Below are 15,720 nucleotides of genomic sequence, written 5' to 3'. Positions count from 1 at the left end.
AACATCAAAGATCACTGATCACAGATCATCACAACAAAAGTAATGATAGTGAAAAAGTTTGAAATATTGTGAGAATTATTTACCAACATGTGACACAGAGACACAAATGCTGTTGGAAAAATGGCACCGATAGACGTGCTTGAGACAGCATTGGGACAACTTTTCAATTTGTAAAAAAATTCAGTATCTACAATGTGCAATAAAACAAGGTATGCCTATATTTCTCTTTTTCCCGCATGGATTACTTGTTCTTTTTTAACTGAAGTATAGTTGATTTACAATGTTTCAGGTGTAGAACAGAGTGATTCAGTTAAAGATATATATATATACATACATATATATTCCTTTTCCGATTCTTTTCCATTACAGGTTATTATAAGATATTGAAAATAGTTCCCTGTGCTACAGAGTAAGTCCTTGTTGTTTATGTATTTTATATACAGTAGTATGTATCTGTTAATCCCAGATTCCTAATTTAGCCCTCTCCCATATGCTTGTATTTCTAAAGCGATCAAGAAAAAAATTGTCTCAAAAATCAAAGGTTTGAGAAAGAACATTATTTATGGTGTTTTTGCCAAATTGAAAGCCAATTGGTAATTAGAATCTCTAGAACAAAATATAAAGTTTACACCTGCGGTGGTTGGTACACAGAGGACAATTCCCCAACTCTGAAGGTAGGGAATGCAGGTCTCTTGGACCCTGAAGGTAGGGAATGCATGTCTCTTGGACCCTGCCATCCCCACCAAAGGAGCAACCACAACCAGCTTGGACCAAGATGTAAACAAGTGGCCAAGTTTACATCTCCTGGTGGGAACTCCCTGTGACATCACTGATGAATTCTTGGCCAGGAGCCCTAAACTGAAGGTCTCTTAACACAGGAGTGGGAAGGGCAGCTACACAGTGAAAGGTAAGGTCCACCACGGAAAACAAGGTCAGTCATCACAAAGGTGACAGACTCCAAAGAGAACTCTTACATTTCCCTTCTCACTTCATCTTCTGCATTTACCCAGATGCTCAGGCCCCACACCCAGAAACCAGCATGGACTCCTCTCTCTGCCCTCAGATTCTACATTCAATTCATCACACAATCTGCTTGCGTCCACTTTGTTATCTACCCCAAATCCAACCGTCTCACCCTTCCCACTGCTAGCACCTTAGTCTAAGCCACCAACAGTAGAGAGAGGGCACAATTGTGAGAGTGAGTCAACACTGCATTTGGAGAACTGAAAGATCATCAATGTGGTTTTAGCTGTAAAGGTAAGAGGGAGAGCAGAGAAGGACAAAACTAGAAAGGTGGGGAGGGGCTGGGCTATAAACTGCTTTGTAAAACCACGTTAAAGATATGTTTTAAGACTCTGACCAAGAGAGAAAAATCTGAGCTTATAGAAATTTACTAAGAAATATTGGTAAGTAAAGCATTAAACAAATGAAATATTTTGATAATGGTGACAAAGCTGATTGGTTCAAAGGATACAGACATTCACATCTGTGGATCAGGTGCTGAGGGATAAGACTTAGGACTGACCAGCTGACACACCTTCCAAATTCTGTCCTTCCTGTTTCCCTAATGAGTCATATATTCCAAGGTGACAGAATTTCTAAGAATTAGATAATAAAAAAGATGCTACCATTAATGCTATAATACCAAAAACCAAAAGTAAATCTCCAGGGTACATCTAAGAGCAAAGAATTTCTTTGAATGGACCCCTAACTAAGCTGGATATCAAGTCATCTTTTTTTTTTTTTAGCTTTGAAAGCCTGACAAAAGGCTTGGAACAGATAAAATTCCATAGTGTCATTCATTTATTATGGAAGACAGATGCTCTGGGGGACAGTCTTCGAAACAAAATGCTGCAGGGTAAGAACAACAAAACAACAGGTAAAAAGCAGAAATAAAAGTTTACTTTTCCAATTAGCATTCAAGAACACAAAATAAGGGACTAAGGATGCCTGATGCTAAACAACATTTTTGGAATTTGAGTTACTGTACTGTAATCTTGGAGTTACCCAGTCCCTCACAAAAGTCTGCAGATGAGGTCAGCTTCCTACTGAGATGTTCTAGTCCAGGTGACTTTACACACTATTTGAAGCCTAGAGTTTCCCTTTGGTTGATGATGCCCCACTCCTGACATCTGCCTCCCCAGAGCTCACTCCTGTGCATGTCCAGCTCAGGGGAGTGAGGCTACAGGTAATGCTTCAGTGCTGACAGCCTGGTATCTTCTCAATATCCCAATTGATGATCCCATCTGACAATGCATGTGAAGTAGGGTGGGAGGTGATATTCCAGAAACTGCCCAAGAAGTCAAAAGAGACAGTTCCATTATCATTGGACATAAGGAAGTTTGCATATTACTGACCATTTATTACTGATTATTACTGGTTTAGTATAGACCATCAAAATACCTAAAAATACCTTGCATTCCTTTGGGATTATATGCAGCCAAAGGTTCTTCCTTTGAGGGATGCTTTTCTTATCATTTTATAAAACCACACTCTAACATTTATTGAAACTCAGCAACCAACAGAGGGAAAGAACAAAGAAATAGAGAAGATGAAAAAAAGAGAGAGAAAGAATAGAAGAAGGAAGGAAAGAAATAAAGCTGAGGAAGAAAATATTAAATTACTAAGGAAGAAAGAGCCAATCAAACGTGGAAGGAAGATAGTAGAAAGACACCCAGAGACCAAAGCTTGGAGCCTGCCGTGTGTACAGGGTCTAGATCTACTGTGTAAGAGGTTTGCTAGTTGTGTATTTACAGTTTCTCAGCCCTGATTTGCCTTTCTTTCTATACTTTCATCTCTGAGGGTGAGGCTGGGTCTCTGCAAGTCACATTTCAGAGGCTCTTTGGCCAGCTGGTCTTTGTTAGGTTCCACCAGTAGCGGGTACTGGAAGGAGACTGAAGGTGGGAATCAGAGCTAATGGTCTACCTGGTTTTTGCTACTCCTGCAGCATCACCTTAGCAGTGGGACCTGACTCCAGGTCCTAGCTTCTATTAGAACATGGAGAACTAGCATCATTGTGCTCCCTCATGAATATGACCAGCAACTGGGCAGTGACCTCTCCTTGGAACTTTGAGCATCAACTCTTTAGGGTCTCTCTTCTGAGTTCTTAGGTCTGGAGATCTGTCTTAGAACATGGTAGTTCCTTCCTAAAATTATTACCCCAGGGTTTCCTTTCATTTTTTCTAGCCCTCTAATTCCTTTGTATCAAATTTCCTATATTAAATCCTTTCTGTTGAAATACTGTTTTTCTCACTAGACCCTTTCTTCTCATGGACTACTCTCTGATAGCAACAGCTGAGAAATTCTGCAAGCTTAGTCAACAACCTCCTGGCAGTCTAAATGAGAGGATAATTTTTTGATTAAAGAAATCCAAAAATGCTGAAACAACTGTGACACAGTGAAAATGACTGTGTTCTACTACTCTGAAATATGAAGCTGTAACTTGGATTTGGAATATTTTCATGGTTGGCCATCTTAAAAAATGAAAATCAAACAAACTTTTAATATGAAAATATAAGATTACTGGACATATTATTTAATAGTGTATTCTGAAAGTATAGTTAAGTACTTGAGTTATTTTCAGGAATGAGAGGAGAAACTAAGAGAAAATTAAATTACTGGAGGTTCCTATCAAGTTTTACAAGGAAGTTGAAAAATTGAACATAAATGGAAACGACTGAAATTCCACAGGTCAGGGTCTTACCATTATCCAGTTGCTGTTAATAATGGTGCCCAACCTGTGTGTGATGGTTATCACCGTGCACTGGGCAAATGTCTCAAGAATTCTCTTTTGTATTAACTTATCCGTTCTGGAATCAAAGAAGTTGATTTAGTTCAGTAAAGACAGGAAAAGCGACCTAAGACTTAAAAATATATGATATTTTTATAATGTTTTTAAAAATCAATACTTTAACATATAATCTTGTTCCTAAAAAAGCTAAGTATAAAAAGTCTATTTAGAAATTTAATATTTTTCATAAAACAATGGAAAATAGTTTACTTTCAAAATTGCTTGAAACTATCAGGAGCTGCATTTAGGAATCTAGTTCTCTTAGGCTAGCTAATAATAGCATTAACACTATAAAACATGTTTTGGTTTCTTCTTTTGTTTTCTGGAATTAATATTATCAAGAGATATCTTTGTGGCAAAGACAGCATTTAGGAACATTACTAAGCTTCACAAAATGTTTTCCATTTACCACATTTAAAATTCAGATTCCAGGTTTCCTGGACCTCAGTTTCATACCTTGGGTCCACATTTGATGTGGCTTTGTCAATAATCAATATCTGATTCTTCCTGAGAGTAGCCCTAGCAAAGCACACCAACTGTCTCTGTCCAACACTCAAGTTCAATCCTGATTCTGCTAATTCAGTATCCATTTTACCAGGAAGATCTTCAATGGCTTTTTTAAGTTGTACCTGTGGATACAGAAAGAATGACATTTTCCTAGACAAAATGCTACTGAAGTAGACAGGCCTCTTAGACATTAGACCTTTGAAGTCTTCAGGATTTCTTAGGTATTTTACATGTATAGCCAGGTGATGGGGAGAGCTCCGTCCAATGAGCGTTCACAGAGAAAGATGGTAGACTCAATGCAGGACAGAAAGATCTCAGTGTCCCCCCTCCCTGCCACATGACATCCACCAGAAACCCCACCTAGGGATTGGTTAAGGAAGTCTCTCAAAAAATGAAGCTATTTTCTCCCAATGTGGCCTAAACAGAAAAGTTAAAAGGATCTTTACGGTTGAGGCATGTTTCCCAAAGTACATTTTGCATAGGAGTTCGTACACTTTAAAAAAAATTTCAGAAAGTATAGTTCTCTAAAGATATAATCTTATCAGCACTTTACCATTTTGTAAAGCATAAAAAATACAAATTCAAACAATGGCAAACTGCACCTCATACATTAGTAATCCTGGAGCCTATTCTGGTGATGGTTCTTTCCCAAATTTAATCCTCAAAATAGTGGACCAGTCAAGTGCATTTTCTTCAATGTCATAAATGTCTTACAGTGAATGAAAACTCACGAAAAATAGGACACAATGTAACATCTTATTTCACCCAGGATATAGATATAGGTGGTGTTTATATTAATCTTTCATAAAATTGTACTCATAAGGTTAAAAAAACCAAGCTTTTAACTGCCAAGGATAATCTAAAAATACATTTGGTGGTAGGGATCAGTTCAATGAACATTTGTTCTGGAGAAATATTATAGAACAAGAACCAAACTCAGGCTATACTTGAAGTTAAAGAACAAAGAGTAAATATACTTCAAATCAAGAGACCAACAGATTGATGAGTGATGGCCAGTAAGTTATTTGACACTATAATGTGTCAAATAACAAAACAGTAAGGGTGAGTGAGCAATGTTTTCGTGGTATCCTAAATGCTGGAGCTCTTCTATGAATGTGATCCTGAATTGTGCTCCTGATGGAGTCCAATCCTGAGAAAGGGGGATTCAGAGTTAGGATTAACTATGATACTGGTATGTAGCATTAGCATGAAAGGTACACAGAATCTAAAGGGTAGGATCTGGATTGTGGTGCAAGTGGTTGGTCTTTCTTAAGACTGACATCCCGACTTTGAAGAAATAACCTCATACATGCCCCTGACTCATATGACATCTCATTACTAATCTGGTTTTTACTTTCCTTCAGTTTGTCCATATCAGCCTCATGAGGAATAAAAGTTGTGAGATAAAATGTTTCTTAGAAAATGCTGTTTTCTTAGACTCTGTCCTCATTTATGAATCAGGGATGATTATGAGAATAATACTAATATGAAGGCCCTCTGTAGTGTAATCATATAATCAAGTTATAATTATGTACTAGGATGCAGAAAAGGACAATAGAGGCAGTAGACAATAATAACTAGGAGTTACAACTGGAGAATCTGAAAGCATATTAGATATTACTATTAAATTTCTTGACTGAGATAACTGTGTTATGTTATGTAAGAGAATGTCCCAGTTCTTACAAGGTATACACTTATGTATTTAAAGGTGAAATGCAATTTTTAATAAACAGGTCTACAACTAACAGTTCAGCAAAATATAGATTATAGAAGAGAGAAAGCAAATATGGAAAAATATTAACAGCTGTTGAATCTCGGTGAAGGTGTATATGTGTTCATCATACTATTCCTTCCACATTCTTGGGATTCGAAAATTTTAAAATCAGAAATTGGAAGCTTGAAGCTTGGGCATAGGTTCTGCCTGGCTCTGCCAACTGGGCAAGTTCCTGAACTTTCTTTATCTTAGCTTCCTAAACTCTATATAAGACTATAATATTGTAATAATAAAGGTGTCTGCCTCCTAACAGTTGTTAGAGTATAAAATGTGTCAGTATGCGAATTTACAACAGATCAACAGATATTGCCCATGATTAATAATGCTGTCAGCTGGCCACTCTTCATGTTCTGCTTTATTTTTCCCCTTTGCATGTATCAGCACTGAGAGTTTGTTACATATGCACTGGCTTGTTTTCCATCTTCTTTGGGAGAATTTAAGCTCCAAAAAGGCAGAGGCTTTGTCTCTTTTGGTTGCTCCAGTATCTGTAACAATGCCTGTCTAACAAGCTCTCAGTAGATATTTGTTGGCTGCATGAATGAAATTATAAGTGAATCTCATCATGTGACATATCTGTTTCTATAAATTAGAAGATAAATCCATATAGATAGATGATTTATACACAATATTATTTTCTTATTAAATGTAAGTGTAAAAGGAATATATTCTTATAACAATTAACTGGCTCCAAGATATCATAACATCACACTTTAAACTGTGGAAAGCAATGAAAAAGTTATAATTTAAGAAAAATGGAGCAAATAATACTATTCAAAACTATACATCTCAGTATAGAATATTTCAGATTGTTTTGAGTTTGGGAAAAGAAAAAATATAGCAAAATTGAAAAATAATAAATTGAACTTATAAAACACCCTATTTCTATCACCATAAACATTTTCAAAGTAACCTACTGTGTGTACTGTACCTAGTACTGATGCCCCTCACAGGAGGTGAACACAGGTGTCAGATGGTTTCCACGTTTTGTGGAACCTTCTTATTTTTCAAAAAGAAAGGCTGGTGTGGGCTGGAAGGAGAGTGAAATGCAATCAACAGATGGGGAAGAGCTTTCACTAGAGCAGAGCCAACAATAAATGAAGTAAAGGGAGAGCCCATTCACCTAAATACAAGACCCAGGGAAATGGAAATGTGACCTGTCACCAAAGCAAGGACTGAATCACGTGGTTCCTGATGCACAGGCTGCTGATGCCCAGATTTCTGTATCTTGGTTTCCTGTATGAGGAGACATACTTGGGTCCTGACAGAGAAACTATCAACATCAAACATTTAACTGCATGATTTCTTCCCAGTTTTGACATACCATACTATTAATTCCATATTCCAGTAACTAAGGTGTTTTGTTTTTGCTTTTTTAGCAGAAGCAACATACCGGTGATTCATTTCCAAAGTTTTATATACTGTGAGCTTTTAACCTTTGAGTGATAAAGTGCTTCATCTTCAGGCACTACTCATGTTACATTTGTAGACCTGATGTTGCTTTTTTCACCCCAATCAGCACTAATTTCTGATGAACCTTCTTCAGTTTACAGTAAGCTGGCTATTTTTCAGTAATTGAAAAATGCATTTTCAGCATATTTTGAAAAATAATCAAGATGAGACGGGCAGCATCCATACGACTGTCTCCCTTCTGAATGTCCGTCTCCTCCAAGGGAGAAAGAGGAGACAGAAAAGCATCTTTTCCTTTTAACTGAAGTTCTTAAAGAGGAAAACATAGCAGTGCCCTCTCACTTACCCTCAGGCCAACTCTGTGAGTTTGGGTTCACGTGTTCAGTTTTGCAAAAAACAATGACTGGAGTTTTAAGTTCACTTAAAAATTGACCTCATTGTTTTAGTGATACCTCTTAGAGTGATAAATCATCCCATTACTGTGTTTCTCTAGGAGTTATTTCTTAATGATATTTGTATATAAAGTCATAAAGAAACAATTCCTAGAGAAACACAATGATGGGATGATTTTCCTAAGCCATATCACTAAGTAACAGGGTCAATTCCAGAAGCAATTCACGGAAACCACACACTTAACTTTGTGAAATAAACTCATGTTTATTTCTTTTTTATAGACAGTCCCAAATGTAGTTTAAATAAAGCTAGATCTTAGTATCATCTAACACCTCATCATTTTTAGAATTTAAAGGCTACTAAATTTTATTTTAATTTTTGCTCCTACAGATGAATTAAGTTTGGGCCAAGTTCTAAGATAATTTTTTAACAGGATTTGCCTTCTAATTAACATTTCCCCTCTGTCCATGGAACAATGTGTCCTAAAATTCTAGAGTAATTTTACTACCTGAGAATCTGTGAAGAGAGACCTCAAGCTGGGAAACAAATAGAAAAATAATTTGTCAGCACTTTCAGTTTGTTTTTTCTTTTTTAAGATATCACAATTTCACCATTAAATCTGTCCTATGAACTCAAGATTAGCAGATCATCCTATCTTTCTTTACATTTGGTGGTTAACTGCTCTCCCCACCTCGTCTCTTCTAGAATTTCACTGTAAAAGGCTAACAAACTTAAATGAAATCAGAGGTGTATTGCTTTTCAAGTAGGAGAAGGTAAAGCAATTGGCCCGATTTAAGAAAACAAAATCCCCTCAGTTGCTGGAAAGCAGGGTAGATGTGTAAAGAATCAGTGCTGACATGCCTTCAGAAACCAGAATTACTGACAGGAAACTGTTGGGCCTCCAAATCTGCCTGCTCACAGTCAAAGCTCATCTATATATTACAGATTTCAGAACTCCCCTGGAAGGGTAAATCACAAACACACCAATTCAAAACAAGAACATGAAAAATCAGTCACTCAAATTTGTGTAACAAAAAAATTTTTTAAAGAAATAAGCCAGGGCTTCCTAGGTGGCACAGTGGTTAAAAATCTGCCTGCCAATGCAGGGGACATGGGTTTGATCCCTGCTCCAGGAAGATCCCTCGTGCTGTGGAGCAACTAAGCTCGTGCGCCACAACTATTGAGCCTGCGCTTTAGAGCCTGTGAGCCACAACTATTGAGCCAGTGTGCTGCAACTACTGAAGCCCACACGCCTAGAGCCTGTGCTCTGCAACAAGAGAAGCCACGTCAATGAGGAGCCTGGGTACCACAATGAAGAGTAGCCCCCACTCACCGCAACTAAAGAAAGCCTGCACACAGCAAAAAAAAGACCCAACACAGCCAATAAAATAAATAAATAAATACATAAATAAATACATAAATAAATTAATTAATTAAAAAAAAGAAAGAAGGAAATAAGCCACAGTTCTTTGAAATGAAGAGATCAACCAAACACTTAGTACCTATTTATTAAGTACTTACTTTTTAAAAGCAAAAGACTAAGCTAGGTCCTGTGAGAAATTAGAAGTCTGTCTGTAGTTTAGAAATCTAGAGTTTCTGCCATCAGTAGAATCAATTTGCAAAACTAGGGCGAATACACAAAATAATTACCATTAAAATATACAAACCAACAGCAACTTAATAGTCAAAATTTTTTTCATGCAAGGGTGAGGAAATTCCGAGAAGTGGGGCAAGGGCAAACATGACCCAAATAACAGAAAATTCTCTAGAAATGAACGTATGCCATATGAAAACTGATCAAAAGCTCCAAGGTTCTGTTACCTGCATTCATAGTACAGTATTAAAATGACATAATCATTATCACATTCCAACTACTAGGGTGAATCATAAATTATCTGCACTATAGCCAGAGTGCAGATAATTTTTGACCCACTCTCATATATAAATTACCTTTATAAACACTTTCTTGTGAAGCTTCACAGCATTTTATTGGTATGATCATGTTCATCTTTCAGGTGATAATGAAAAACTATTGTTGTCTTCACTTAGCAGATGTTCTCTAAGACCACAGGAGTACAATGAACACTGGAGAATAATTAGGGTAATTAATTCACTAGGTCACTAGTAGAATTTGAGCCCAGAGTTTTAACGTCAAGGTTAGTGCTCTGCTAAGGACAAGATAATGCATCTAGTTGCTTGAGTTCTAGGGGAAAAGCTAAAATGGAAACACGAGGGATTACATTGTTGGTTTTCATCCCCATCAATACACACATTTTAAATTCATCCATGTCATCAGTGTTCTCCTAGGAGGCAACCAAAGTCAGTTAAACTGATACTTTCCCCTTAATCATCTGCAACCGCTATACATGTACACACACATATGCTAATGTTAACAAGTGAATTACATTTAATAAATTACCTCTTCTAAGGCATTCCATAGTTCCTCATCCGTATGCTCATTAAAGGGATCCAGATTTTTCCTCATTGTTCCAGTGAATAAAACAGGTTCCTAAATATCCCAAAATAGTGAATGTTATTTCTGTAGCTTCTTTTCAATTTATTCCAATGCTTACAGAACAGAATTAAAATACAAAATATCAAAATTCACTGTAATTGTTAATAATAAGGTTGAAAATGGCTGCTCACAAAATAGTATCTCTAAAACAATTTTCTCCATTGTATAAAGTGTGCTACAAAATATCCTCCAGACTACTGAACACTAACAGAAGAAAGTATTGAAGAAGTTTTTTCATCTTAAAAAAACTGAAGAAGAGAGAGGAAAATTTGATTAAAAAAAAAACAAAAAAACCTTCCTAGTAATATCTGCTTAAACACACACACACACACACACACACAACTGAGAATATAATTATTTGAGAAACTTTACATCACGAGCCACAGAAATTAATTGTCAATACTGGTGTGACTGGGAAATTCGAAGAGCATGATTAGTTGAGGTTTGTGCCTCAAAGCAAAACTGTTAAATATTTTCATATTTGCACTGAAGAATAAACTAGGATATTTTATCCATTGGTCAAACAGTCTTCTGAGATCTGGAATCTCTCCACATGTGTGAATGGAACATCTCCACTTGTGCAAAGAGAATGTCAACTGCTGGGGCCTGTGGCACCTCTGTCCATGAAGATAATGCCTTTGATTCTGCATCAGCTGATCCCCACGTGCTCTCACCTGTGCATCAGGATTACATGCCTCACAGAACATCATTATTAACTGCAAGGCCAGGATGACCTGAAACCCATTGTGATGTGCATCATAATAAAGTTATTTTAATTTAAATAGCTTTTCCTAGTCATCTGCTTCAGGAGGAGCCACAAGTAAATTACTCTGTAAACATGTGCCTACTTCTGGGCTTCAAGAGAGAATCTTGTACATAAGCTCATGTAGGTCATTTAAGTTTCCTTCTGGAAGCTCTAGTAAGCAAGGCCACAAGAATGTGGGCAGCAGAGAAGAGCCCAACTGGCTCCTTTCAGTGAAGGGGGTAGAACAAGGGGATGCACACATGAGAGAACAAGAGGAGATCTGACTCTCCCACATGTGCCTGGGAACTGCTCGGAATCACCAGCCTCAAATCCTGCCTGGCCTGGAGGCTGGACTGTTCCTCCTCACTTCACAAAAGCCTGAGAAGAAAGATGAAGACAGACATTTCTTTTGCCCAGCCATGGAAAAAAATGACACTCAGAGAGCCTCCTGTATCTTCTCTCCCTACTGTCTTGGTTTCAAGTCTGGTGAGAGAGAAGTGGATGCAGAAGATACACAGTGTGCCATCAAAAAAGATATAACCCTAAGCAAAATCCAAAATTAAAAATATACTATAAAGGGAGCTTTATTTCCACAAAGTTGATTAAGTGCCTGATATGCCTCCAAAGCACTGAAAATCACGGGTCATGACTTTTCAAAATGATTATTGAATTGTACTGAAAAATCCCCAGACCCAAATTTAAGGTCTCCCTTAAAACTCTTGAATTTAGGATCAAAGGCTAAACAACCATCTAAGCAACATTAAGAGTTCCTTGTCAGGGGAATAATCATCATTCTACTTCAGATTTTTATAAAAAAAACTTCATACTCTTTGCAATTATCAACTCTAAGATTCCAACATGCAGGCAATTTCTTTTCTTTCAGCTGTTTCCCTGAGGTTTACACAAACGATGTGGCCAGGCCTGGTCCCTAACATTCCCTCTTCTCCTCTGACTCTCCTCCACCTTCCCCCTCAAGGCTCTAAACCATGGGCAGAATTCTAGTCTGGGGCCCAAATGAGAGGCTCTTCAAGGACTGGTGTTTGAGGAGATAAAGGGCTGGAAGGAGGCCAGGTTAAGGAACCAGATTTGCGCCCAACTGGGAGAAGTGAGACGGGGTCTCTTTGCTCATAGTAATGACAAGAACGTTTCTTTGCCCATTGTGGCTTCTGTGACCTGAACATTTTTCCCTTCAGGTTCCTCTCACAGAGCAAATTCACATCCTGTAAAAGGTCTAAGGTTTGAAGTGTCCACCTGGTTTTCAAAGTACACTTTATGGAGGTGTTACCTAAGCCGATCTGAGAAGAAAAAAAAATCTGTTTTAAAAGACAGACCTTTCTTCCTTCCTTAAGCAATGAAAGGGCTCACAGTATAAGCATGTTAGGGAACAACGGTTATAGTGGTTCAAGAGAACAGGGACAGGGACCCCATTTAAAGTTCAATTACCGATTTCATAATCAGGGCCTCTCTCTATTGTCACCTCGCTCACCTTCTACACTTTAGGAAACTCCTTGAAAGGGATGAGACTCTCCAAACCCTGAGGGACTAAAGTGGGATTCTTTGCAGACAGAGGAGTTGCTCACTTTTGAGCCCCTGACCAGCGCCTGCAGGTGCTTCATGCTGAACTTTAATCAGAGCCCTCAGACACCCTGCAGGCTTTGAGAAGGTTCTGCTAATTATCACCAAACCACTGCTGAGTGTCATAAAGAGAACAAAAAATAACTTTAAGAATTTCACACTGCAATAAGGGTCCCCACTCAAGTTTATGCTGTCAGTTGAAAAGGACATGTTGGGCAATTATGATTTTTTATTTAGCAGCATTAAATGGAAGAATGTAATTTAGTAAATGAGAATATTTCTCTTTGTTAAGACATGCCAAATACATGTTTCAAAATCAATAAAACTTCAATAAAAAGTTGAATAAAAAAATAATTGATTACAACATTAACTGATTGAGGCTATATTTTTCTTTAAATCCAACAGGCAATTTGTGAGCATCTGTTATAATATATCAGTGTGTATTACACATGGTGTTCATTTTGGTTTCTATTCATTCTACTTTCATCTCTTGCCAAATAAGAAGCCATTATATTATCTTCAAAAGGTAATAAAAGTGCTCACCGTAGACACATGCTGCAAGAGCAGATAAGGGTCAAATTAATGATCATTTCTGATAGATATTATTAAAGTACCCACCTCCAAGCAATGACGTTAATAAACTAATCTGCTAAATAAGTGTTGTAAAAATGTTTGCAGGCAGAACACTTCAGTGTAGAGATTCATGGTAGGACACACAAGCTTCATGTAAATACACACTAAATTTATTGGCCCACATGTATTTTTTTCTGAAGGTACAGAATTAAACCTCATTTAATAAGAGTTAGCTGGCACAGCAGAGTCAGGAAAACGAATACTCTTATTTAACATAATATTTTGAATGGAGCATTAGTTTCAGAACTGGTTTTCATCGTGGTTGAAAGAGAACGCTTTTAAAATTTAATCCTTTGTGCCATATTCAGTAGCAATTTTTTCCTGTTACTAATATAAGTTCATATTAGGCATCTGACCCAAAAATGGCCACTCTGAATCAGAGCATTTAGTGTAGTAAGTTGATAACCCCTCAACACAACTGCAAGACTGAAAACGGCAGTCTTACTGGACCTTTTGTATAGGCTGCAGGAACACAAGACCCTCATTATCTTACAAAGAAGCCCTACCCACTAACCTTCAGAGGCTTAAAACAACCTGGGATGAAGCCAAAAACCATACAAGGGGTCACAAACAAAGCAGGTAAAGCACAGCACTCTGCCCTAATCACTTCAGTTCCAAACCAGGAAACTGCCCTCCACTAAAATACATCCTCAAGCGTAGCTACTGCTGCTGTTTCCTAAGAGCTATGTTTCATTTCTAATCTGAGGACCTTATTTATGGGTAGCTTATTTCCCTGTCTCAAGAATGAGGGAATCACCTGAAGTCCCTTTAAATCTTGGTTTCCTTCTTCTTCCTTTATTATTTTTTTTTAAATCCTGTAGCCTCTGAATGAACAGATCATCATCCATATTAGGAAGAAAAGGACACTGTTCGTCAATAAAGGAAAAAGAATTTAAGTCCCATAAAGTCCTCCTTCAGGGGCTCTGGGGAGCAGTTCCGTAGGATTTAGTGAAGACTTCAGTGTCAGAAACAAAGGGCCGACTGCATTAGGCTAGAATCCAGTTGTATTTCTTCACTAGCAACAGTACATCCACCTCTTCTCTCTTTGAGTTTGTTCTCAATAAAAAAAAAGGGAAAGAAAACCAGGTAATCAGGGAGAAGTCTTAGAGAGACAGCTCTGGTTCATCTTCTTCAACCTATTGAAGAAAACTCAGGGAATAGAAATACCGAAAGAGCAGAATGGGCTGTTTTAAAAATACTCAGTTTTGCTTTGATTTAAAAAGAAAACCTATTAAATATAAAAAAATAAATCTGATTAATCATGATAAAGATGATGTCTATTGATCTGTGCCAAACCCTGGGCTACAGTCATAAATACTGAATTTGCATGGAATCCCTCTTCAATTGAAAACACTTTATGCCAATAGGATAAGGGGCTCTATGTGTAGAGAATCATCCAAAGAAGTTTGAAATTCATTTTTCCAGATCCTTTCAGATAAGCAAGCTACTCCCTGAATATAATCTCACCTTGGTGTTCTTTCTGGGGAACATAATTAACTACCTTAGGTTGGGAGCACAAAGGACACATATACTTCAGCTTTATGTTCTGTTTAAGGATATTACTGAGGAAGTGCTTTTATTTTTTGCTTATTGCTGAAATTATGAACACAAACTGAGGAGTACCTTCTTGAGAATACAGTATTTGTCTTTGAAAGGTCCCCTCAGGGTTCCAGGACTGATGGTCTGTGTCACCACTCCCCTGCCTCTGGGTCCTATGCAGGTCCTTGCTGCTGTCACATCTCCCTCAATTCTGATCTGCTCATGGTGTGGTCAACAGTGATGGGGATGAGCCTGGCAGAGAGAGGGACCACTCCAGAAGCTCACTGCTGCTCCCTGGATTATAGGAAGCAGGAAGCCAGGGAAGATAATGTAGGTCTGGCTCACTTAAATGGGGCAACTCCAAGAAACAGCACTGGGACCCCCTCTGCAGAGTCTCAGTTTCTTAGGTTCCCTAAATCAGGGTGTTGAGACACAAGCAACACTGCTTCCTATTCATCTGGGGGTAGAGGGATGTAAGCTTTCTGCACTTAGACAAGTAACTTCAAGTAACCATATGAACAGACTTTCTCCACCTCCACAGCCAGCTAGACATTTAAAGGGAAAGGGCTCCTGCCTGAGGAGGGGTAAGATTTTGAGTATCTTCTCCTGACACATATTAGCCCATGTCATATAAGTGAATAAACTTGTTTCTAAACTGATATGTTCAAGTGAGGGACACAGCACTAAGAGAAATATCCTCCCATTTTGCTCTATATTTATACACTTGTTATCAGTTTTCTAAACTGATACTGTCCAAATGAGAGACATAACACTAGGAGTTTTATCTTTCAACTTTGCTCTACATTTATTTGCTTTTGTTATGGTTTGGAGAATCCTCCTGA

General features: G+C 37.8%; 1 protein-coding gene across 1 annotated transcript in view; it reads right to left on the bottom strand.

The window, feature by feature from the left end:
- Positions 1 to 15,720, bottom strand: part of LOC130835552 (ATP-binding cassette sub-family C member 4-like) — a 169,376-nt gene that overhangs the window by 27,740 nt on the left and 125,916 nt on the right. Inside the window, 3 exon segments of the mRNA XM_057707190.1 lie at positions 3,704 to 3,809; positions 4,247 to 4,419; positions 10,291 to 10,380. Coding sequence (XP_057563173.1) covers positions 3,704 to 3,809; positions 4,247 to 4,419; positions 10,291 to 10,380 — 369 coding nt within the window.

This window comes from Hippopotamus amphibius, chromosome 14, assembly GCF_030028045.1.
Source record: "Hippopotamus amphibius kiboko isolate mHipAmp2 chromosome 14, mHipAmp2.hap2, whole genome shotgun sequence".
Classification (NCBI taxonomy): domain Eukaryota; kingdom Metazoa; phylum Chordata; class Mammalia; order Artiodactyla; family Hippopotamidae; genus Hippopotamus; species Hippopotamus amphibius.
This window is presented reverse-complemented; position numbering and strand designations above follow the sequence as displayed.